The sequence below is a fragment of the Malus sylvestris genome, chromosome 3 (assembly GCF_916048215.2).
Source record: "Malus sylvestris chromosome 3, drMalSylv7.2, whole genome shotgun sequence".
NCBI classification, from domain to species: Eukaryota; Viridiplantae; Streptophyta; class Magnoliopsida; order Rosales; family Rosaceae; genus Malus; species Malus sylvestris.
In genome coordinates, this window is record NC_062262.1 from 25,025,932 (window position 1) to 25,050,902 (window position 24,971).

General features: G+C 38.9%; 3 protein-coding genes across 5 annotated transcripts; 2 read left to right on the forward strand and 1 right to left on the reverse strand.

Annotated features, from left to right (window-relative positions):
• Positions 1–9,067: 9,067 nt before the first annotated feature.
• Positions 9,068–12,723, forward strand: LOC126614440 (heterogeneous nuclear ribonucleoprotein 1-like). The gene is made up of 5 exons (XM_050282112.1): positions 9,068–9,457; positions 9,591–9,714; positions 9,945–10,173; positions 10,456–11,647; positions 12,167–12,723. The coding sequence occupies exons 3-5, from the start codon at positions 9,952–9,954 to the stop codon at positions 12,178–12,180; spliced, it is 1,428 nt and encodes a 475-aa protein (XP_050138069.1). The 5' UTR covers positions 9,068–9,457; positions 9,591–9,714; positions 9,945–9,951; the 3' UTR covers positions 12,181–12,723.
• A 1,328-nt stretch (positions 12,724–14,051) lies between these two features.
• LOC126614439 (protein TORNADO 1-like) lies at positions 14,052–18,811 on the forward strand. Its single transcript, XM_050282111.1, has 3 exons — positions 14,052–15,787; positions 15,885–17,131; positions 17,353–18,811. Exons 1-3 carry the CDS (start codon positions 14,284–14,286, stop codon positions 18,736–18,738), a joined length of 4,137 nt encoding a protein of 1,378 aa, XP_050138068.1. The 5' UTR covers positions 14,052–14,283; the 3' UTR covers positions 18,739–18,811.
• A 430-nt stretch (positions 18,812–19,241) lies between these two features.
• Positions 19,242–22,183, reverse strand: LOC126614441 (uncharacterized). Of its 3 annotated transcripts, none has more exons than XM_050282113.1 (2): positions 21,929–22,183; positions 19,242–20,772 (listed from the first exon to the last, which is right to left on the reverse strand). In XM_050282113.1, the coding sequence occupies exon 2, from the start codon at positions 20,745–20,747 to the stop codon at positions 19,515–19,517; it is 1,233 nt and encodes a 410-aa protein (XP_050138070.1). In that variant the 5' UTR covers positions 20,748–20,772; positions 21,929–22,183; the 3' UTR covers positions 19,242–19,514. The 3 variants fall into 3 exon arrangements, with proteins under 3 accessions (XP_050138070.1, XP_050138071.1, XP_050138072.1); XM_050282114.1 differs by lacking the exon at positions 21,929–22,183 and adding an exon at positions 21,563–21,909; XM_050282115.1 differs by lacking the exon at positions 21,929–22,183 and adding an exon at positions 21,349–21,552.
• Between the last annotated feature and the right edge of the window lie 2,788 nt (positions 22,184–24,971).

Consider the following 24,971-nt stretch of genomic DNA (forward strand, 5'->3'; position numbering starts at 1 on the left):
TTTCCCTTCTTTCTAAAACTTTAAATACATAACCCACCCATTGAATTCCATTGCAATCTGCAATACTTGAAATTCATAGGAAAATAAAATATCTAGACTATGTAAGGAACAAGAAGATGAGTGGTGAGGCAGTTTTGTTGCCATGGTGGTGTTCCGATGGTTGGGGGACCTCGGTTGGGTGTTGGGAGTTGGTGCGGCACTCTAGCGGAGTAGGAGTGTTGAGGGCTGAAATCATATTAGGGTATTGTAGGATTGATGGTCAGTGAGAAAAGAGTGTTTTCTTCTTTTAACACTTTTGGTGGGTGAATAAATAAAATGGTGTGGGAAAATAATACAATGGGGTGGGCGTAGTACCACTCATATTTAATTAGCAAGTAACTAGGGTTAGAATGATGGACATATGGCACCTAATAAGGTGTATGGTGCCCAAAGTTAGTGTGGGTAAGCAAAACTGCACCCAATGTTATCAACTTTGTATTTAAGTGTGATTATGTAAGTTCTAAATTATATTTGATCCTAATTATTCTTTCCTATTATGACTTGTATTCCTTGGAGGAGAAGGATTCTTCCTCCCTTATTACTATAAATAAAGGCACTGCGTAGAGGGAATAACACATCATGTATACAACCTTACAAACACATCTTTCCCTATTCTCTCTCTGTGCCACCGGCCTTCTCTCCCCCGTCAGATTAAATAAGCCACAACATGTTATTAGCACGCTCTTACCGTTGCGCTTAGGAATCTAATGTGGAACTTTTCTGCATTAAACCAGTTCATCAATATCATCATGTAATCAAGTTCTTTCAAAACAATGGTTTTTCTCTTAATATTTTTGCAACCCTGATAGCATGAACATTCACCATAATGCATGACCCAACTTTACGTTTTTCGAATTTTAGATTCTACATAAATTGTGTATGCATTATATCCATACTTGTTGAATTATGTGAATTGATATTGCCATGAATTTCATCATATATCTACTCGTGCATTAAACTATATATTGAATATGCATTGAATTAATCTGGGAATTAAGAAAGAAAAAAATTAAAATTAGGGTTTATCATAAAACCCATCCCGTCACCATCCCACACTGCGAGTCGTTGGCTCCTAAGCCGCTCCACATTGAGCCGCCAGCACCAAGCCCGTAGCCTGTGTGGCTAAGTCAAGTTATGAGACCACGAAGTCAGAGCCATAGGCTCCCTGTTTGAAACCCAGAAAACACCTGACATCTTCCATAGCGTCTTCTCCCTCACAGGTAGGCCTGCAGCCTAACCTTAACCTTGGGTCATCGTCATGACAACCTGAAGCTCGTCCACTGACGTCGAGGACCGATATTCCTTTGAATCTCATCGGATTTTTCAAAATTTCGATATAACTTTTTTAGGAATTCTAAAACATTGAATGTTTTACTCTCTGTCCACCCTTATAGGTCACCAATGAACCCACAGTTCTTTTGTTGTGATTTTTGTGCCACAACACAACTGCCTGAAGTAATGGCGCATGTTTTCTTCTCCGGCGACGTTCACCCAGCTCGCGCTGAGGTGTTTGGATCACGAACCGAAGCCTACTTGGGCTTGGCCTGTTCTCGGTGAAGCACCAACCCTTTAGGCTTTGAAGCTTCCCTCGGCCCAACATCGGCCCTCTTTGGCCACGTTGTTTCTGTGTCTTGCACCACAAAGGAACCCAGCCCCGTATGGATGTCTAGGTTCTCATACTCCATGTCGCACCTGATCCTAGCTTGTCACTCGTACATCGGTGCACCCGTTCCGAGTTGCACTGGATTGCAGCCCATGCACTAGTGTACCTATGCACGCATCGCACTAGATCAGAGCCTTTTCTAGGCATCTGCTTTTGGGCTTACGCCTGCAACCCATTTATTTTGTGATGTTGGGCCTGCCTGCATGTTAGGCCCGAGCCCAATCCAGCTCAATTTTTGGGCATGGGCCACACGATCCAATCTGCTTAGCCCAGCTGTGGGCTTTTGGTCCTTATTTTTGGGCCTCGAGCTTAATTGTTTATTATTTTTAGACAATTTGGGTTTTATAATTTTTTGCCCAACCTTTAATTTTGGCCCAAAGTCCAGATAATTAATTCAATTATGATCATAGGCCTTGAAGACCTATTTGTTGCATAATTTTGTATATATATGCGTTTGTTTGCAAGTATTATAACCTGAAGTTCATAAACTTTTATCAAAAAAAATTAATTGAATGGATTTAAGTTTTTGAACTTTTATGCATGTGACTAGTTCAATTAATTTTTATTTCTAGGTATGACTAGTTGGAAAGTTCGTTGTTTGGCAGATAGTGCAACCACGCACACCGTTTTGCATGAACGCATCTATTTCACTAACTTCGTACCTAAGAATGCATCTCTGACAAACCTCTCAGGGCCATATAACCTGATTGAAGGATATGGTCCAGTGGTATAATCTTGACCATTGATGAGGCATTTTATTCTCCACGTTCCGGAACAACGTTGTTGAGTTTTGAGGATATTAGAGATAGTAATTACCACACTTAAACTTATGTAGAAAATAGAGCTGAATTTATGTGCATCACTTCCTGCAAATATCGCCAGAAGCGTATTTTAGAGAAGATGGAACATATCCCGAGTGGTATGTATACTATGATCATATGCCCTATAAAAAGCCACTACGTGGCTGGCCCTACCTATAGGACCGCGCATAAAATTACACTTTGGCATGACAGTTTGGGACACCCTGGACGAACAACGATGCATCATATCCTCAAATCATCACACGAGCATCCACTAATCTGAAGTTTAGGTTCGATTCAAGGAATTGCATGTCAAACCTGCTCCATGGGAAAGTTTATTATTACACCTTCTTATGACAAGATTCGTTCGAATCCTTTTATTTTTCTACAAAGGATTCAGAAGGACATTTGTGGACCGATTCACCCTCCTTGCGGACCATTTAGATATTTTATGGGTTTGGTTAACGCTTCCACATGTTTGTCACACATGTGCTTATTGTCCATAAGGAACGCTGCACTCTCTAAACTGTTGGCTCACCTTGATCAAATATATTTAATTGGATAATGCTGGAGAATTCACATCTAAAACTTTTGATGACTATTGCATGTTAGTTGGGGTTGAAGTTGAACATTTAGTGCCCCATGTTCACACCCATAACGGCTTGGCAGAGGCATTCATTAAGGGCTTACAAATGATTACTCGATCGTTGGTCATACGTACCAAGCTCCTGGTCGCTGCTTGGGGACATGCAATATTGCATGCAGCCATATTGGTCCGCCTAAGGCTTGTTGCAACCTAACCATATAGCACCATTTAGTTAGTTACTTGACTATACTTTTTTGGTTGTGTGGTTTATGTGCCAATTTCGCCGCCCTTACATAAAAAAATGAGGCCTCAGCGAAAGATGGGAATCTATGTCAGATATGATTCTCCTTCAATTATTCATTACTTAGAATCTTTGACAGGCGATTTGTTTACTGCTTGTTTTACGGAACGTCAATCTTCCTAAAGAACGACGTTAGGGGGAGATAAGAACGTCAATTTTCTTAAAGAACGACGCGAATATTGTGGATAACTCCCACTTTGTCTCTGCACCACTCAATCTGAAATTGAAATGAAACGCATATTAGATCTTTAGAGCATAGCTCAAAGCATGCCAGATGCTTTCACAGATCTAGCGTGAGTGACAAGATCACATATTTCAGCTACGATTATGCCTGCAAAGATGAATGTACCAAATGTACAATGGACTTCCCTTCTGGAGGTCCGGGACTCCACTCTGGCTAATCCACGTACATTAGCTGCTAGCCAATCCTTTGCCCCTAAACAAAAGTGTGGCAGACCATTTGGTTCAAAGGATTCACATATCCCGATGAGGAAACCCACGACACGAGCACCTACTAAGCCTATCGTGGATTCGACCGTCGCCTATTCATTTTATCCAACTCATGAGGAAATTCTAGATTATAGAAACGTCCTTGAAGAGACGAATCTACCTTCTGAGAATTATGAGATTTCGGTCCATTATGCTAGCTTGGATGATGTTTCGTGTAAAAATGAGATGATCATCGACGATGCATTATCATATATAGTAGCTACTGAGATCATGTTGAGCGATGATATTGAACCCTGTTCCGTTGATAAATGTCAATGTAGAACTGATTGGTCAAACTGGAAACAAGCAATCCAAGTCGAACTCGATTCACTTGCGAAATGTAAGGTGTTTGGACCTGTAGCTCCTGCTCCTCCACATGTGAAGCCCGTTGGTTACAAGTGGGTTTTCGTTTGGCAGTGTAATGAGAAGAATGAAATTATGCGTTACAAAGCTCGTCTTGTTACGCAAGGCTTTTCACAATGCCCTAGGATTGACTATGACGAAACTTATTCACCCGTTATGGATGTGATTACTTTTCGCTACTTTATTAGTTAGGTAGTTTTTGAAAAAACTGAGTATGCAGCTGATGGACGTAGTAACTGTGTATCTCTATGGGATCTTGATACAAACATTTATATGAAAGTTTCTGAAAGACTTACGTTGACTAGATCAAATATTTCCAAACCTCGAAACAAGCTCTCGATTCGGCTGAGGCTTTCACTCTACCGTTTGAAGCAACCCAGAAGAATGTGGTATAACCATTAAGTGAGTATTTGACTAGTCAAAGATATGTGAACAACGAACTATGCCCTTGCATGTGAATTAAGAAGTCACATTTCGGCTTTGCGATTGTTGCAGTTTATGTTGATGACATGAACCTTATTGGAACTCCTAAAGAGCTCGAGAGAACTCTGCACACCTAAAATCAGAATTTGAGATGAAAGATCTAGGAAAGGCTCGATGCTGTGTCGATCTTGAGATAGAGCACCGTTCGGATGGAATCTTAGTACATTAATCAAACTATACCCAGAAAGTGTTGTGCCGCTTTAACGAGGATAAAGTGAAGCCTTCAAGTACTCCTATGGTCGTTCGATCGCTAGATACAAAATGAGATCCCTTCCATCTGAAGGAGGATGATGAAAAGATTTTGGAGCCTGAAGTTCCTTATCTAAGTGCGATAGGCGCTTTATTATAATTAGCTCAATGCACTAGACCCGATATCTCTTTCGTTGTTAATCTTCTGGCAAGATATGGTAATGCACTGACAAGCAAACACTGGACTAGTGTTAAAGACATATTCCATTACCTTAAGGGTACCACGGATCTGGGCTTATTTTCTCCATACGGATTCTCGAGTGATGTTACACCCCCTTATCTCGAGTCGATTCTCACCTTGTTGGTTATGTTGACGCATGATACTTATCTGATCCGCACAAGGCGCGTTCTCAAATGGGTTATGTCGTTAACGTTGGAGGCACCGTAATCTCTTAGAGGTTAACTAAATAGACCTTAGGTGCCATTTCATCTAACCATGTTGAAATTTTCACCTTACATGAAACAACTCGGGAATGCTTTTGGTTGAGAGTAGTTGTGGGCCATATTCAAAGCTCATGCGATCTTTACCCCGTTGTTGATGTCCCGACAATGATTTATGAAGATAACGTAACATGCATCGAACAACATAAGAAGGGTTACATTAAAGGAGACAACACTAAGCACATTGTGCCGAAGTTCTTCTTTTCACATCAACAGCAAGAACATCAAAAGATTGAAGTCAAGTAAATCCGTTCACAAGACAATCTGGCTGACATCTTTACCAAATCACTACCGAATGCGACGTTTCATAAGCTTGTTCAAGGAATTGGTATGCGTAAACTTTCTGAGTTGTAACATAGTTAGTTCTCTTTAAAATTATGTCAAACTCAGGGGGAGTATCTTGAAGTATACTTGCTTGATCTTAATGTACTATTTTCCCCTACGATTATGAGCATTTTTCCTTGGGTTTTTGCTACCTAACGTGGTTTTGACAAGGCACCCACCTTGGGTTGATCATATCCCTGATGACGTCCCATAGACATTTTATTTGACTTTGCATTTTCTCACGCATTTTCCTTAGACTATGGGTTTTGTTCCTACTTGGGTTTTACCATAGCCATAGAGTTTTTTTTGTGAGACTTAGTTCCATATGCAAGTTCCTACTTTACTTTGAGACTAACGTGTTCCCATAATAAGTGCCGACGAGTCGACTTTCTCAACTCTACATGATGCTAAATCTACTTGAGTATTTACACACTCAAGGTGAAGTGTTATAAACTTTGTATTTAAGTGTGATTGTGTAAATCTTAGATTAGATTTGATTCTAGTTATTCTTCCCTATTAGAACTTGTATTCCTTGGAGGAGAAGGATTCTTCCCTCCCTTATTACTATAAATAAAGGCACTGCGTAAGGAAATAACACATCATCTACACAACCCTACAAACATATCTCTCTCTCTATTCTCTCTCTACGCCGCCGACCCTCTCTTCCTTGTCAGATTAAAATAAGCCACAACACCTATATATACAGAAAGGTAATGTTAAGGAGACTAAATTTGTAGACAAAATTTACAAGATTTTTTCATTTTTGTAATTTAAATTTAAATTACTCTATATCAAAGCTTTAACCCCAAAACAATATGACTAGAAAAAGGAAAGGATTGTAATATTTTTTTTTCATTTTTTTGTAATTCAAATTTAAATTACTCTATATCAAAGCTCTATACCAGAAAAAGAAAGAATTATAATATTTTTTTCATTTTTTTTGGAATTAAATCATATTTGTCAATTATTTTATATACAGAGTGGGGAAGTGGGTTAAACCTCACAATATGTTAGCAAGTTATTCAAATTCGTCTTTGAAGACAATCGAACCTAAGACTTCTCACTTACAACTGAAGAATACCACTTGACTATAGTACTAAGTGACAATTAAATTATATGTAATTAGGCGAACAACATTGCCGGAATATCTTCTGTGAAAGAAACAAACATATGGAAATTTCCAAAAACATATTGCTTTCTACTCGCACTATGTTGGAAAAGTCGAAATTGAATTCTTTATTTGTCACTAAAACTATTGAAATCTTTATTCACTATTTGGGTAAGTCCAATATATTTTTGTGTGAGGTTTAGGTTAGCTTATTCACATATTTGGTTGGGGTGAGCTGATGCTGTTCCACAAATGTGCGCGCTTTTTATCTTTTAGGTCAACAAACATTTGATCATGCTAACATGCACATCGATACTTAGTTTTCATTTAATTATTTATATTTAATACTAATTTAAATAATTTCAAAAGTATTTTTTTATGTCTATATGCTTTTTAGCTTAAAACATTTCTTCAAAATTGTACCGACATAATAGTTAGACAATATCAATAATACATACGTCTCTTAGGATCTGGCAAACAAATTGGAACCGAGCTTATGGACCTTTTTCTTTATCTGCTTCTCACATGTTGGGTCATATAAGAAGGGAGATAAAATACGAGTATTAAAGATGATAGGTAAGTTCAGATAGATGATTTTAATGGGCGACAATATAGTTTTGTTACCATATGGTTTCAATTCTTTTCGTAAGTACGTTTTATTTACCCTTCATGTAAATGCCACCTTTCGGTTTGTAAGCAATTTCATGGATTTTCAGTTTTTGATATCGATCGTGAGGCTGATCTTCTGTGTGGTCACATCGACTCTTATCCTTTCGTTCATTCCATGCACAAATAAACAAATGTTTTTGGCTCTTATCTCTCTTTTGTTTTAGAGTCACAGGAGACATGGAATGCATGTGGTCCTATATATCCCTCCATGTACTATAACTCACAAACGAACAAATTAATAGGCCTTCCATCGAGTATTGAACAAAAGAAAAGGAACAAATTGGCCACAAGTAAAGGACACTTCCAAGCTTCCCTTGATCTATAACTTGAAAACGACATTTTCTTACCCCAAAAAAAATGACATTCTACTTCTAAAGCTTATATAACACGATGGGTGCAACCTCATCAGTATTCATGTTTGCATATGTTTTCTTTATTAGGATCGGTTGTTTGAGAAGTTGCGAGTATTACAACAGCACCTCATCATTATAGAAAGCGACTAATCAGCATTTACAGTCTCGTAATAATGTGACCATAATGCAAAGCGACTAGTGATATTTATTGCTGCTTATAAGTAAAATGTCTTAAATTCAACGTACATTGAATACTTAATTACTAAAGATGACTAATATAATGTGGCTTATTAATTAGAGTATAAATTATAATATCGCCGTTCTATAAACCAATAAATACATCACGACTTTGGGTACTATATTAAGAAATTTTGAGAGATGGATATATACCTGCAAAACTTCATTGAATTAGTGCCACATGGAGTTTTGGTGGTTGGTAGATCTCACGTTTATGATTCTAATTAGAGTGTCGATAATTAAAGTTAGTTTTGGAAAATGATGTATGCTAATTCTGAAAAAAATCAAATAAAGAGCTCCATAAATCTCATAAAGTGCCCACATTGCTTAAGAGCTCCCTAAATCTCATAAAGTGCCCACATTACTTAATTTAACAGTTTGAGATCCCATAGAAATCTTAACCAGAATTGTATTTTGGTTGTACTTCTTGTCTTTTGCTTTTATTTTAATTTACACTGGCAATCTTGTCAAACATATACACATTCTAATCCCAAAACCTTAAATTTAATTATAACTTGTATTACACGAGCATGTTTTAAAGGCACCAAAATGCAAATGTCTAAAGTTAGTTTGGTGCTTCCATGCAAGTTTGCAATCCAATCCAAGGATTAAGACGGACAAAAAGAATTTTGAAAAAACTTAGGGGTTGCACAAGGTTGCACGGTTTGAACTATCGATGGAAAATGAATTGATTTGGTTCAAGGTATTCATGATTTAATTGATTATATATTATTTCAGGATGGTCCTAACTTGTAAAATTGAGTGCATGACACCCTTTTTTTACTTTGACCGGGTTGAAATTTCAAACAATAATTTTACCGAAGCCCATATAAATGCACCAAGTCCTTTTTTTACGTACTTATTCATTCTTCTCGTAAATGAATATCGTACGGTTTTCCCAAAAGAAAAACTTAGAAGTCAAGCAACTGTATTTGAATTGTCTGTAATTTGTATTAAGAGCGTGTGGTGAGTAGTACAACAATGCAACATGTTGCTTCGAAAGGAAATTGAGAAACTTTTAGTTTGTGTTTTGTTTTTAATTTCTTCGAGCAAAAGAAACATCCACTGTCATCATCTTCCTTTGGCTCCTTCAAATATTCTTAAACCAGTGGATTGTCAGTCTATTTATATAAAAAGTCCTCCAAATTCCCCATTTCTTTTTTATAAATTAGATTTAAATTTAAATATACTTATAAGACAGGAAGTGGGATAGCCACGAAACATAGAATAGCAAAAGAGAGAAATAGAGAGGATGAGCACCACATCCTCTGTTTTTTTCATTACATATATTCCAATCCCACTCCTTAGATCTTAGCTTTCATCTTTTTTCTCATCTGGGTCCTCCTCAAATGGTAAAATTTCTGAGCTTTTTATTTTATTTTTTTCTTTTGGTTGATCTTGCTTTTTGAATTGTTGGGTCTCTCTGATTTTCTGATCCACAATTCTGCTCAATTTTTTGATTTGTTGGGTTTTTTGTTTGTTTAGGAAGTCCGCTTTGTTGTTCTGATTGGTTCATGAAGGATCTGATGTTCCAAGATTGGATTTGACGTTTCCTAATTGTTGTTTCAGTCAGAGCACTATCTGGGTTTCTGTCTGAATTTTGGACAAGGTAATGTCTTGTGCTTATCCACATTTTGATCTCTTCGTTTCTATTTTTGGATTGAATATCGGAATCTGTTCAGATTTATTAATGTAATCCCGATGAAAAGTTTGCCTTTAACTATTGAATTATGAAGTTTCTTAGGCGGATTTTCAATTCAGATTGAATTGCATATATTCTAAGTGTGCTTTTTCAGTTGAATTGAATTGGGTTGTTGGATTTGTGATGTTTTGTTGCAGAAAAAAGATGGAACCAGATCATGGGAAGCTCTTCATTGGTGGGATTTCCTGGGACACAGATGAGGAACGGCTCAAGGAATATTTCAGGAAGTATGGAGAGGTTGTGGAGGCTGTGATCATGAGGGATCGTGCAACCGGTCGTGCTCGTGGTTTTGGGTTTGTTGTCTTTGCGGATCCTGCAGTTGCAGAAAGAGTAGTTATGGATAAGCACATGATCGATTGCCGCACAGTGAGTAACGCATCTAATCGATCTTTATGTCAATTCTGTTATAGATTTTTAGTTGCAGTGCTGCAATATATCCTATAGACTTGTATTTTTAGAAAGGATCATATTCTCTAGACTTAGTTTACACTTAGGGTTAACGAAACAAAAAACCTTTTAGTTTGCGTTTCTGTATTCTCACTAGATTGAATCAATCAATTCAAATTGCATTTAGTTATTTTGAGTCTGCCACACGCAAATTTAGGATGGCACCAATAGTTTTGTAAAGTTTGTTGTTTCCAATTTTAGGTGGAAGCAAAGAAGGCTGTTCCTAAGGAGGATCAGCACATTTTAAACAGAACTGGGGTTGTCAATGGTTCCCCCAGTCCTGGACGCACAAAAAAGGTTTTTGTTGGAGGTTTAGCGTCCACGGTCACCGAGAGTGACTTTAAGAAGTACTTTGATCAATTTGGAACAGTCACTGATGTTGTGGTAATGTATGATCACAACACACAAAGGCCAAGAGGCTTTGGTTTTATTACTTATGACTCGGAGGAGGCTGTTGACAGAGTTCTGCATAAAACATTTCATGAACTCAATGGTAAGATGGTTGAGGTCAAGAGGGCAGTCCCTAAAGGGCTATCCTCAGGGCCCAGCCGGAGCCCTATGATAGGACACAACTATAGTCCGGGTAGGACCAATAGTTTCCTCAACAGCTATGCTCAAAGTTATAATATGTGCCCGATTGGAGGTTTTGGCATCAGTATGGACACCAGGTTCAGTCCAATCTCTAGTGGTCGTAGCCGGTTGTCTCCATTTGGCCCTTCTGGATATGGATTAGGTATGAATCTGGAGCCAGGGTTGAGCCCAACGTATGGTGGTAATTCCAACTTTGGCAGTAGTCTAGGATATGCACGAATGTTGAGCCCCTTTTATAGTGGCAATTCACACAGGTATAATACCCCTGTTGGATATAATGTGGGTAATGGGAGGAGCAGTCCTGTATTAAACACAACTACTCGGAATGTCTGGGGAAACAGCGGCATCAACAGTAACTTGAACCCTGCCAGTACCGGGGCTTACTTGACCTCTTCAAATGGAGGTTTTGAAGTTGCGAGAAATAATGGCTCAAATTGGGGCGCTAATTCTTTTACAACTGAAAGTAGAGGCATTGCTTCGGGCTATAATAGTGCTAATGGTTATGGAAGTGGAAGTAGCAGCTTTGGATTGGGAGGGGGAGGATATGGAAGAAACGGTGACACTTGTGTAGCCCCAACATCATCATTTCCTGGATCAACTACTGGTTATGAGGGGTCTTATGGGGACTTGTACCAGAACAGTTCAGTTTACGGCGACTCAACTTGGCGCTCTAGCAGTCCTGATCTAGATGGTTCTAGCACGTTTGGTTATGGGCTGGGTGATTTACCTGCAGACGTCACAGCCAAAAGTTCTGGTGGCTATATTGGAGGTTACAATGTTACCAGTAGACAACCAAATAGAGGTAACTATCTCCTTAAAACTGAATTAAGAGAACAGGTTAATTCCAAATGAACAACTCTTTTCTGGAATATGAAAGATTTGACTGCATACCATGGCTCAGTTATTTTTATTCTTGATTTGAAGATATATCTTTCTCGATTGCGAATAATTCATATGAAAGTTATACATGTTTAAACACAACATAGAAAAACTACCACCCCCTTTTCTACTATCATACTAATAACATTGATTCCACGACATACTTTATGTTCACATTCATGTATGTGAAGAGATAACATGCCAGCAGCCCAACCTAAATTGTTGAAAGTTGAATTGGATGGTGTTAATCGACTTTTCATTAACTAGAAGTCATGCACGCTGAAGTTAACTAAATTATATGTAACAGATATAAAGAATTTCGAATGCTTCTCTTTTTACTTGTCAAATTAGTTATATGCCGACAGAGTGACAGTTAAATGTTATTTCATCGAATTCACTTTATTTTTTCTGCTCTTTTTTGCTGGATAAATATCTACTTCAGGAATTGCTGCTTAGGTGATTTGTTTGGTATGAAGAGGTGAAGCGAAACCAGTCAAGCATTGAAGGATTGTGAATATTATACGTCTCCCTTATTAAGATTTTCAGCTTATAAGGAAACTGATCATGTAGTTCTAACGAGGTTCCTTCAATTGGAAGTATACATATTCAGAGAGAAAGCAGTTACATGGAAATTTGTGTCAAGGTTTGGGATTTGCTTTTTTTCCTCGAAAACTTAGGTTCCCTTCTTAAAATTCGATTGAGGTGTAGCATCAGATCGCAGGATATATACTCAGGAAGACGGTTTCAATTAATGTACCTTCCATCTCCAGTGGGACGAGCCAGTGTTAGTCTGCCGAAAGAGATAGAGCAATTGATTTTTTAACTTTCGTTTGTTTTTTTCCTTCCTATTTCGTTTCGTTTCTGTAAGCCTGCAAAGTTGCTGGTGGTTATATTTCTTCTGGGATTTGGTTTTTCTCTATTTACTCGTGTGAAACAATAGGACTCCCAACTGGGGTAACCCCCATCAATAAGTTTAACATTTTGATTCATTGTTTTTAAGTTCAATTGTTTTCTCTTCTTTCTTCCCATGCTATTTTCTGCTTCCTCTATATTATGTGGAAAATGTAAATAGTTTGAGTACATTTGCACTCATGCAGCATTGAAACGAGTTCATTGTCACGTGGCGTTTTGGTTCAACAATGCCCATTCTCATGTGTAAGTTTTTCTTCACATTGGTTAATTCATTTCATGAAAATTGCTCTCGCCCTGATGATCATAATTCAAACTAAACAGTAGAGTCCCAATGATTGGAAATCCCATGTGGAGATTTTTATTTGTCCCCCAACACTCAACTGCCTTTTTCTTGTGCTTTATAGGATTCCCTTGTTCTTTTCAATGTGAAAAGAAGGAAAAGGAGCATTGCTCACAGCTCAAAATGTCAATAAAGTGGACTACTGCTCCATTTGTTTTTACCCTCAAAACCTGTCTTTTTCCTCTGTTCTATGCTTTTAAGCGGTCAGTGATTGGCCTAGACTTTTCCACACTGAAGTGTATAGACTGATGACTGGGGTTAGCCTTGTCACATCCCGGCCAGGGGCGGACCACTTCCCGGGTCCGCTCCATCACCGTAGCACGATATTGTCCGTTTTGAGCATCGACTACGTCCTCACGGTTTTGTTTTTGGGAACTCACGAGCAACTTCCCAGTGGGTCACCCATCATGGGAGTGACCTGGCCACCTTCTCGCTTAACTTCGGAGTTCCTACGGAACCCGAAGCCAGTGAGCTCTCAAAATGCCTCGTGCTAGGTAGGGATGAGAATATACATATAAGGCTTACAAGATCCACTCTCCTGGACGATGTGGGATGTTACAAGCCTAGTGATGAAGTCGGTAAGATAATGTGTATGACTAAGTTAGGTTCAGAGTTCGAAATCATCTAATGGAACAAAAAAAAGTTGTATAGACTGTTTTGATCAACATATCAGTGGAGCATAGTGCATCGATCTTGCGGTGCATACAATCACATGTTGTGTGGTTTAGAAGACTCATGTTACGTTTAGTGATTAGGATCAAATTATATGGATTAGTCATGAAAGAAATGTATCCCTTCTAAATCCCACAAAATGGTAGGACTGGAAGGGTCAGAACGTGATGCCTAGTTTCCTTCATGACTAAATCACCTTCTAACTTCAACTTGGACAAAATTTGGAAGTTAGTTTGCATTTCTACGAACCTAATATGTTATCCTATCTAGTCCAATCATATATACCAGACTTGACCCCCTCATATGGAAAAGAAGTATACTGTTACGGTGGCATCCCGTGCCAATGAAATAAAGTGAGTGCAAAACAAGGAGAGAAATGTTCATACAACACCTTTTGAAACAAGGTGGCTTAAAGGCTACATACCTTGAGATAGAAGTTGAGAATATATGAACCATAAAAAGGCAAAAGCTGGACCTTTACACCGAAAGAATACGCGGTTTGCCAATTAATTAACTACGAATTCTTATTATTTTACCGACCAATTTATCGAAAGTGTCACTGATATGATCTTGATCCTGATATTATCATCACAATTTCACAAAACAAATCTTTGGACCTTTTGTTTCGTTTAGCAATGGCAACAAGCCAGAACAATCTCAAGGATCTCCAATGGCTTCTGGATGCCATCGAATCCGAAAGCCTCAGCCTCCACAACATCTCCTTCTACCTCTCTCAACCCTCTTCCTTCGGCTTCCAGGAAACCGAAAACTCCGTCAACATCAACGTTTCGAACGACAGCCTCTCTTTCTTCTCCCACTTCCTCACAGCTTTAGCAACATCCAAAACCAACCAACTTCTGATGAACTTGGAGTTTCACCAGGTTCAGTGGGACGTGCAGCAGCTTCGCCATCTTTCGGCGTTGCTTGAGAGTAGTTTGAGCATCAAGCAAGTGGGGTTTCGGAGAAACAGATTTGACAAACAATGCCTGGCAGAGTTGTGTGAGATCGTGAAGAGGAACAAAGTGATCAAAGAGATTATGTTTTCGGAATCAGGTATCGGGTTTGCTGGAGCCGGGTTTCTTGCTTCTGCGCTTAAGGTCAATGAGAGCTTGGAGGAGTTGCAGATATGGGAAGACTCTATTGGGTCGAAAGGTGCAGAGGAGCTCTCGAAGATGATTGAAGTGAACTCAACACTGAAGGTGTTGACAATATTTGACTCGAATTCGATCACTGCAACTCCACTTATTTCTGCAGTTTTAGCAAGGAATAGGTCCATGGAAGTCCATGTTTGGAGTGGAGAAAACGGAGAAAGAAGCTCGAAGGTGGTTGAGTTTCTACCCGAAAACAGCACGCTTAGGATTTACAGGCTCGACCTTTCGGGCGCTTGCAGGGTTGCCTGTGCTCTCGGGTGGAACTCAACGGTTAAGTCCCTCGACCTTACTGGAGTGCGGTTGAAATCAAGGTGGGCTAAGGAGTTTCGGTGGGTTTTGGAACAGAACCAGACCCTCAAAGAGGTGAACTTGTCGAAAACTTGGCTGAAAGACAAGGGGGTTGTGTATGTAGCAGCTGGACTCTTCAAAAACCAGAGCTTGGAGTGCTTGTGCTTAGATGGGAACGCGTTTGGAGGTATCGGAGTTGAGCATTTACTCTGCCCTTTGAGCAGGTTCTCTGCCTTGCAATATCAAGCAAACATTACTTTAAAATCGGTAACACTTGGAGGTGGAAGAACCAAGATTGGAAGGGAGGGGCTTGCAGCAATTTTACAGATGCTGACAACTAATGAAAGTCTGACGCGGTTGGGGATATTCGATGATGAGAGTTTAAGGCCCGATGATTTTGTTAAACTCTTCAAAAGCTTGGAGAAGAACGCCAGCTTGAGACACTTATCGTTACAGGGCTGCAAAGGTGTTCAAGGAGAGCAGGTTCTGCAGGCAATCATGGAGACATTGCAGGTAAATCCTTGGCTTGAAAATATTGATCTTGCAAGAACGCCGCTGCAGAATTCAGGAAAGACAGATGGGGTCTATCAAAGACTCGGGCAGAATGGGAAGCCTGAACCGGAAATGGATTTGCTTAAAGACATGCCACTTACAGTACCGAAAAGTTGTAGAGTGTTCTTCTGTGGGCAGGAATATGCAGGTAATTGTGAAAGTTAAAAAGTTTATCAACTATTTTATAAAGTTGTATTGGCTCAACTGTATTTTATCTCATAAAAAATTTCGGGTTTCGATTTCAGGTAAAGCTACATTGTGCAATTCCATATTGCAGAGTGTGTCTTCTTCAAAGCTTCTGTACGTGGACCAAGTACTATCTTTAGTGAACCCGGTTGAGCAAGCTGTTAGAACAGTTGGAATGAAGATTAAGACTTTCAAAGACGATGACAACACAAAGATTTCAATATGGAATCTTGCTGGGCAGCATGAATTCTATTCTCTTCATGATCTCATGTTCCCGGGGCATGGCAGTGCGTCATTTTTTGTCATCGTATCCAGTTTATTCAGGAAAACAAACAACAGAGAACCGAAAAACTCAATGGAGATAGAAGAGGACCTCCAGTACTGGCTCAGGTTCATAGTCTCAAACTCTAGAAGAGCAGTGCAGCAATGCATGCTACCAAATGTCACGGTTGTACTCACGCACTATGACAAAATCAATCAACCGTCACAAAACTTACAGGTTGCAGTGAACTCGATTCAAAAATTGCGAGACAAGTTCCAGGGATTTGTTGACTTCTATGCAACGGTGTTCACAGTTGATGCAAGATCATCAGCATCAGTGAGTAAGCTCACTCATCACCTTCTAAAGACAAGCAAGACAGTTCTCCAAAGAGTCCCAAGAATCTATCAGCTGTGCAATGATCTGACACAAATATTATCAGATTGGAGATCGGAGAACTACAACAAGCCAGCAATGCAGTGGAAGGAGTTCAACGAGCTATGCCAAGTTAAGGTTCCATCATTAAGAGTCCGATCAAGACACGATAACAAAGAGAAGGTGGAAACGAGGAGGCGGGTTGTTGCTACTTGCCTTCACCACATAGGAGAGGTTATTTATTTTGATGAGCTCGGGTTTCTGATCTTAGATTGTGAGTGGTTCTGCGGCGAGGTGCTTGGCCAACTAATAAGACTAGATGTAAGAAGTCGAAACTCCAATGAGAACAATGGATTCATCAGCAAGAAAGATTTGGAGAAGATTCTAAGAGGAAGCTTGCAGAGTCCGATTCCTGGAGTGGGTACGAAGGTATTTGAGAACTTGGATGCAACTGATCTTGTGAGAATGATGCTTAAACTGGAACTATGTTATGAACAAGACCCTTCAGACCGAAATTCTTTGCTGTTGATCCCCTCCATTCTTGAAGAAGGAAGAGGAAAGCCACAACGATGGCAGTTAAGCAGACCGGAGTCCCTTTATGCCGGGAGGCATCTTGAATGTGATGATTCCAGCCACATGTTCCTCACACCCGGCTTCTTTCCTCGATTACAGGCAAGAATTTCCCTAATCCTTGTTTTTAACTTTCTCTTCGATTCTTGTCTAGTTTTGTCTCCAAACTATTTTAGATTTATGAGTCATGTTACTCAATAAAAACCAGTACCGGTTAATGTACCTTGAGACTAGCGATTCCACGGTTACAATGGGCTGAACATTCATCAAGTTACCCTTGGTTCTATCTGTTCTTATCAAATTTCATATGCTTGTGAACCCAGGTGCATCTGCATAACAGAATCATGGCCTTGAAGAACCAACACGGAGCGACTTACAGCCTTGAGAAGTACCTGATCTCGATAACTATCAATGGAATCTATATCAGAGTAGAACTGGGAGGACAGCTGGGTTACTACATCGATATCCTCGCATGCTCCACCAACAACCTGACAGAAACCCTGAGGGTTATCCAGCAGCTTATAATCCCAGCAATTCATAGCCTCTGTAACGGTATCACCTTGACTGAAAATGTCATACGGCCAGAATGCGTGCAAAATCTCACTCCTCCAAGATACAGGAAGACGCAATTTGTTTCGTTGCAACAATTAAAACAGGCATTACTTTCTGTTCCTGCAGACAGCATGTATGATTACCAGCATACCTGGGATCCAATCTCAGACTCTGGAAGACAAATTCTAGGACCTGGTTTTGATCTGGCCCGAGACCTCCTATCAGATGATGACTTCCGTGAAGTGCTCCATCGGAGATATCATGACCTATACAACCTTGCTCAGGAACTGCAAATCCCACCCGAGAGCAACCCGGAGAACACATTATCCACAAGTGACGAGGCTGACAAAGTTGATCCAACTTTCGGTGGAATTGCCAAGGGGGTTGAAGCGGTTTTGCAGAGGCTGAAGATCATTGAGCAAGAAATCAGAGACTTGAAACAGGAGATCCAAGGGTTGAGATATTACGAGCACAGACTCCTTGCAGAGCTTCATCGCAAAGTGAATTACCTTGTGACATACAATGTCCAAATTGAAGAGAGGAAAGTGCCGAATATGTTCTACTTTGTTAGAACAGAAAACTACTCGAGGAGATTGATCACCAATATGGTTCCCGGCATGAATGCTATTCGACTGCACATGTTATGCGAATTTCGACGAGAAATGCATGTTGTTGAAGATCAAATGGGGTGCGAACTGATGCAGGTTGACAACAGGACCGTGAAGTCTTTGGCACCGTACACCACAAAGTTCATGAAACTGCTTACATTTGCTCTCAAGATAGGAGCACATCTAGCCGCAGGCATGGGAGAAATGATACCGGATTTGAGCAGGGAAGTCGCCCACCTGGCTGATTCTTCCCTCCTTTATGGAGCTGCAGGGGCAGTTGCTGCCGGTGCAGTGGGAGCTGCGGCACTTGGGCAGGGAAGGAACAGAAGTAGGGCTGCAGAAAGCTCGAGAGATATCCAGCAAGATCAGAGAACAGCACAACAATGGGTTCTGGATTTCCTAAGGGACCGGAAATGCTCAACTGGAAAGGATATTGCCGAGAAGTTTGGTTTGTGGAGAGTGCGGTACAGAGACGATGGTCAGATTGCTTGGATCTGCAGGAGGCATATTAACCTCAGAGCACATGAAATAATTGAAGTGCCACTTTGAAATTATGCATCTAAATTTCCCCTTGATGTTGTAATGCATATTTTTCGATATTATGCATCTAAATTTCCCTTTATTTGCAGCATTTGCTTCTGCTGCTAAGTTTATATGCCAGAATTTCGATATAAGCTCACAGTAAAAAACGCTCGAAGCACCATCGTGAAGGATAAGAAACTCGGGACGCAACTATTATTGCACCTCATATTGACGATTGATAACCGCGAGGGATTTTTTCTACACTTTGATTCTTGAAATATTTCTCACTAACATTAGCAGTTGTCAGAGAGATTACACTAATTACGTAATTGAATTATACTTTACCTTTGCTATCATAATTAGAGCCTATGATTTCACCCAAATTTCATAGGGCACAAAAACTTCAACTTGTAAAGGCAATGAACGATTTAATGGAAGATTAACCAAATTGTATTCTTTTGGTCACCTTTCAAAATTTTGAGCTCAATCACACAACATAACTCATGTTTATAAACATGATTAACACGTAGTTAGACGGAATTCGATATCACAATAATTAAGGTTAAATTAAAAGTAGATACAAAGAGGAAAGATGTAACAGAAGTTCTTATATACTAATACAAGGTTGGTGATGGAACAAAAGCTTGTAACCGGTATGTCAAGATTTTCGTGTCATCTAAAGCACCTCAACATAGAAAGGGAAACAACACAATACATAGAGCATTATTATACATCAGTACTAGAAATCTAAAATCTAGAGTCACCTGTTTTTTTTTTCCCCTCCGAACAAGTGAAACGAAAGATCAGAAGAAAGCTCTACTACCGTAAAACACACGGGAACCACTGCTCTTTGGTGTCTCTATTTTCTGATCAGTGCTCGAGTTTCCTGAACTGGTTGGTGATTCAAGGTCCAAAGGAAGCTTCATTTTTGCCAAAGATTCAGTGAATTGCTGCATGCTTTTCATGTACATGTCTACAAAATCCTGCTGCACCGCCGTATGCTCTGGAACGGTGACTGTGACAGTAGGCTTCTCAAATGTATAACTTGGCACCGCATCAGACGAATTAATCTCACCATCTTTATCCACTTTCTTCTCTTCCAAAGCTGAAACTTGTTCGTGATTTGGAGATTTCAAAGCTGATGGAGCATCATATGACTCTGAGCTTGTATGACCCGACGCAGATGATACACCATTAGTTGACACGCTGCTTGGGGGAGAATCAAGCTTCCGAACATGAGCAGACTCAATAGTAGCAGTCGACAAGCTTTCTACAGCATGAACACCCACTTCGGAACTAGGCTGAGTTTCAGTGTCAGCCGTGACAAAGCTCTCAGAGCTTTGAGACTCAAACTCAGAACATGGGATCTTAATGTACTCTGAAACCATCCTCTGGTCTTCATTGTCAATGTTCGGATCTGGGAACTCTAACCTATCTAATTCACATGACTCAGCTATCTCCGAGTCCTGCACAATAGGATTTGAGGCCAGGGAGATTACTTCTGGCAGATCTCCAGCGTACGAGAGGGACAACTGGACAAACCCTGCTGGGGAATGAAACAGATCAGTTGAAGAAAGAGAGAACTCTTTCTCTAACTTCCCGTTCTTAACGAGGACATCTGACAAAGGCACCAAAGAAAACCCCAGCAACTGATCTTGAAGATAATTCTTGACCCTGCTCAGCATCCAAATCTCGCATTTGAGGGAGGAATCAACAGTCCGAACATTGAGCTGGACATTGTCATTGAAGACTGGATTTCTACCACCACCGTTAATGGTCTTGGTGGAGACTGTTTTTTCAGGATCGCACGTCAGGCATAGCTTAGCATAGACATCTTGCTTGTGGTATATGCAGATGTTCTGGATGTCCCTAGCCTGATGAACGTAAACCTCAAGAACACCAATGAAGTTCTCTGAGTTACTATCTATGTAGGCATCAGTTCCATTGGATACAGGCCCATTGGTACAAATGAACTGCTTCTCAGGCTCGGCAACAGAGCTTTTGAATGGAGACACAACAGATTGAGGAGAATCCATGATAATAAACACCTAGGAAGTTAACCTGGCAAAGCACAACAAAGATCTTTCTGAGAAAACTCGAGTCACTCCAAAATTATAGGTCTAAAATTGGAAAGTACCACCCAGTTAATTCCAAAGACCCAGCTCAGATATTTAGCTAAACTGAACAATTTTACACTAAAAACATATAAAGCCAATTCGAAATAGAACACCTTATGGAATACATTAGAAATTCGTACAGTTCTAGTTAATCCAAGGCGTCATTACAGCATAAATTAGAAACTCATAATGTTTTAGTCAAAATTCAAGGCATCAGTTGAATACAAATTGTAACGTTCTATGATGCTTAAAACGAGACCCCCAAATATAACTAAATCCTAGCATGTCCAGCAACAAACAACAATTCTCAAAAATATAGAATTTAGAAGCCATACATTCATCGAAGGAACTTTCATAAGAACCACTCAATCCCTAAACCTCCCCAAACCAAAATAAGCAACACAAGAAACTGAGAGTACACAAACCTATAACTTCAGCAAAATATAAAATTAAACAAAAATTTCTTGTAATTCAAAGATCAAAACACACACGAACAAGCTCAAAACCCAGAAACCCTTACCTTGAAATCCGTCACTTAAGCCAAAAAACAGGCAAAACCCAGAAGCCAAAACCCCCCAAAAAAACACTTTTCCAGTAAGCTCCTCCAAAACCCACAACCCAAAACTTAAAAACAAGCAAGCCCAATAATGCAAGATATAAAACTAAACAAAAATTTCTTGTAATTCAAAGAACAAAAACCACTTGAACAAAGCTCAAAATCCAGAAAACCTTACCTTGAAATCCTTCACATAAACCAAAACAAGCCAGAAACCCCAGAAAAGCACTTTTCTAGTAAGCTTCTCCAAACTTAATAACAAGCAAACCCTTTAACAATAATGCAAAGATATTTGCACAATCCAATAAAGCTACCTACTTTTCTACACAGATAGATTATATTCTACCAACGGAATCCAAGGAGCAAAACAGGGAAAGGTAAGCACAGCAACCAAGATCGTGCCAAAGAATTCCAAAAACAAAATTCGAAATTTGAATCCTTAAAAAAGTCACATAAAACGAACCAAAAAAATGACAGGGTTCCCAAAAGAGCAACAATAAAATAAAGAAAAATCTGAGATGGGTTCGCTCTTTTTTCCCATCACCTTTGGCTCTTTAGCTCCAAAGTCAAAGCGATTTGCTTGAAATTTTGAAATCTGTGGCTCTAATTGAAGATCCGTCCAAGACCCAAAGACAATCAGTTCATCAATCGAGATTATACTGTTGCTGCTGCTGCTATAGAACCAAACTTTCTGAAGGACAAAGAAGGAATATTGATAAGGATAATAATCTAGAGAAATTCGGGTGTGGGTTGAAGCTTGTTGGAAAGCTTCTGTAGTTTTGTATTCCATGAGCAAATATAACAACATAAATACAACCTTCTCATTTGAAAGTTCTCATTGTACCTTTTCGGCTCTCATTTTCTTTTTGTAATGATAAATTAGAAAATAAACAATTTCAATTATTGTACAATATATTAGTAGGAGAAATGAAACCAAATGAAGAAATGATTCATCAAGGGTGATAAGGTTAAACACATATCTACCATGTGTCATAATTTCCTCTAAGTCTCATTTTGTAATGTTAAACTAAAAAGTAAACAATTTTGAATATTTTGAAATGTTGTAGTATAAAAAAATAAAACTAACAAGATAGAACGAGAAAATCTAACTAAAGAGAAATTTTTCATATACTGAGAACATAAGTGGATATACTATGTGTAATAACATCAGTGAACAAATGATATACTTTTTTAGCTTCACTTCATTTATATTGTTAACACGTTATATACTACTTTGTGTTTTGTGAAGGTAAGTAGTATTTCAAATATAATATCCTTTTGGGTATTATTTTCCTTTTTAGGTATTTTTGCCTTTGGGCACTACGGTGAGAGATTTTAATGTTGTTTTTTATGATCCAGAGGGATGGGGTATGCAGAAAACACCGTCCCACGCGTTGGTGAAAGGCAGACCAATCAGAAAAGAAATGAGTGCGCGCTTGTTGGTGTTCCTGCTTCATTGCCGACGCTTTCCACTTCTGTTTTGTTTTGCTCCTCTATTCTCTCTTCCAACCTGAAAATGATACTTAACTATCAGTCTATGAATTTTTTTGTTAAAAAATTGTCCTATGGTATTGAGGAGCGGTGTAGCATTAGATCCCGAAGATGCAAGTACTTTCCATTTTATGAAAGAAGGTCTTTTTCAAATATTTTATATTTATTTATATATGAAATCGAGATGGTTATTTTTTAGAAAATTAGAATAATAGTAAAAATGCTTATGCTTTAGTTTTATGAAGGTGGGAGTAAAAGCTAAAACTGATTATTAAGAAAAAAAATTGGTTTGAAATTTACGTAATTAATCTTTTTCTTTTGGTTAACTCGAGAAAATAGAGATTTATCTCTAAAAAAATCTCATTCAATTAAATGGAGAAATGTATAGTGCTCCGCATTATTGATAGGCCATTATAAGGCTAAGTCCACCGCTTCCTCTTAATATTGATAATATCGTTTGTTAAAAAAACAACTTGAATCAACGAAGCCATCAACTCAATCACACTAGTTAAGAAACAATCGTATAGTAATGGGTGGATCTTGAGAAGGTCGGTAACCAATGATCCAACTTTATAAGGAAGGTGACAAAACTTAGAGAAAATTATAAGATTCAGTAGGGGTTTTGGGAAAATGATTGGATTGAAAAAATGACATTACAAAAATAATGACGGATTTATTGTAAAAGTTGTGGGAATGAATGGCCACATGATTTAGCTAAAAGTGAGGAAGACTTGAGAATAGTAGTGTAATTGTTGTTGCATGATGTTTTTCAAAAAGGCAATCATTTCCTTTTTTTTTTTTTTTTTGGGTTCTTTCATGGATGTGGCTCTATATAAATAGCACTCTGTGTGTGATCACAACACACACAAAGAAAAGAAGTGAAAGCAATAATATCAATATATCTCCCTCCCTCTCTTTTCCTGCAATCATTTTATGTTATAGTTTCGAAACTAAACAGTGTGATACATTGCACACGCTTCGCTTCTATCACTAGCAAATGTTATCTCTCTAACTTTTGCTTATTTATAACACATTATCTCGTTTAAAAAAAATATCATACATTATCAGCACGACTCTCTAACCCTAACCAGTTCTTATTTCCCTTCGCTTTTGAAAAATACTTCCTCCAAGGATCTTATTGTTCTTCTTCCTCCTCTGCCTCACCTGGTTGATGTGCTAGCACTATGCCTTCTCGTAATTCTCAATATAACAATTACTTATATTTTTTATTTCTTGTTTGGTATAGCTCTTGATTACTAACCCAGTGTTTATTTATTTTAATTTTACTACAATCAAAGATTGTGCGGTACAATCGCCCATCTTGAACAGCAGATTTAATTTTACTGCAATTTTAGGTGGTGCGGTATAATCGCCCACCCTGCTTTGCATATTTAAATTTTCCTACTACTTGAGTGGTGCAGTATAATCGCTCATCCTATGCTATATTGTTTCAATGAGAGTGGTTTGGTACAATCGCATTCTTCATTAATTATGTAAATATCGAGCCTGAAGTTTTAAGTACTTATCATTTTGGTCTGAAGATCAAAATGAAAAATTTGTAAGAACTAAAAGTTTTAACACTACATTCCTCCATAATGCATATTATTGCAAGTTCTTACAAATCTCATTTTTCTTTCAGAAAAAGAAAATGGTAAACTTGGCAAAGCTTGATTTTGTTGCCCTGGATATTACTGGGAAGAACTACCTTACTTGGATAGTGGATACCAAGATCCATCTGGAGGTAGGTAATCTTGAAAAAACCATCAAGGAGGGAAACAATGCATCATCTCAAGATCGGGCGAAGGCCATGATCTTTATTCGTCGCCACCTTGATGAAAGATTGAAGAACGAGCACATAACGGTTGAAGATCCATTAGCCCTCTGGAAAGCAATGAGAAATAGATACAATTGCCAAAAAACGATGATTCTCCCAATGGCTCGTTATGAGTGGACACATATGAGGATCCAAGATTTCAAGTCAGTTGCTGATTACAACTCTACAATGTTCATAATTAGCTCCAAGATGAAGCTTTGTGGGGAGACCATCATTGAGGAAGATATGCTGGAAAAGACTTTCAGCACCTTTCATGCCTCCA

Bases quoted from the DNA above. Each gene is read 5' to 3' on its own strand.
- LOC126614440 (XM_050282112.1), top strand. From the start codon at position 9,952: ATGGAACCAGATCATGGGAAGCTCTTCATTGGTGGGATTTCCTGGGAC. The intron at 10,174-10,455 runs GTGAGTAACGCA...TTCCAATTTTAG, and splicing joins ACATGATCGATTGCCGCACA to GTGGAAGCAAAGAAGGCTGT.
- LOC126614439 (XM_050282111.1), top strand. From the start codon at position 14,284: ATGGCAACAAGCCAGAACAATCTCAAGGATCTCCAATGGCTTCTGGAT. The intron at 15,788-15,884 runs GTAATTGTGAAA...TTTCGATTTCAG, and splicing joins CTGTGGGCAGGAATATGCAG to GTAAAGCTACATTGTGCAAT. The intron at 17,132-17,352 runs GCAAGAATTTCC...TTGTGAACCCAG, and splicing joins GCTTCTTTCCTCGATTACAG to GTGCATCTGCATAACAGAAT.
- LOC126614441 (XM_050282113.1), bottom strand. From the start codon at position 20,747: ATGGATTCTCCTCAATCTGTTGTGTCTCCATTCAAAAGCTCTGTTGCC.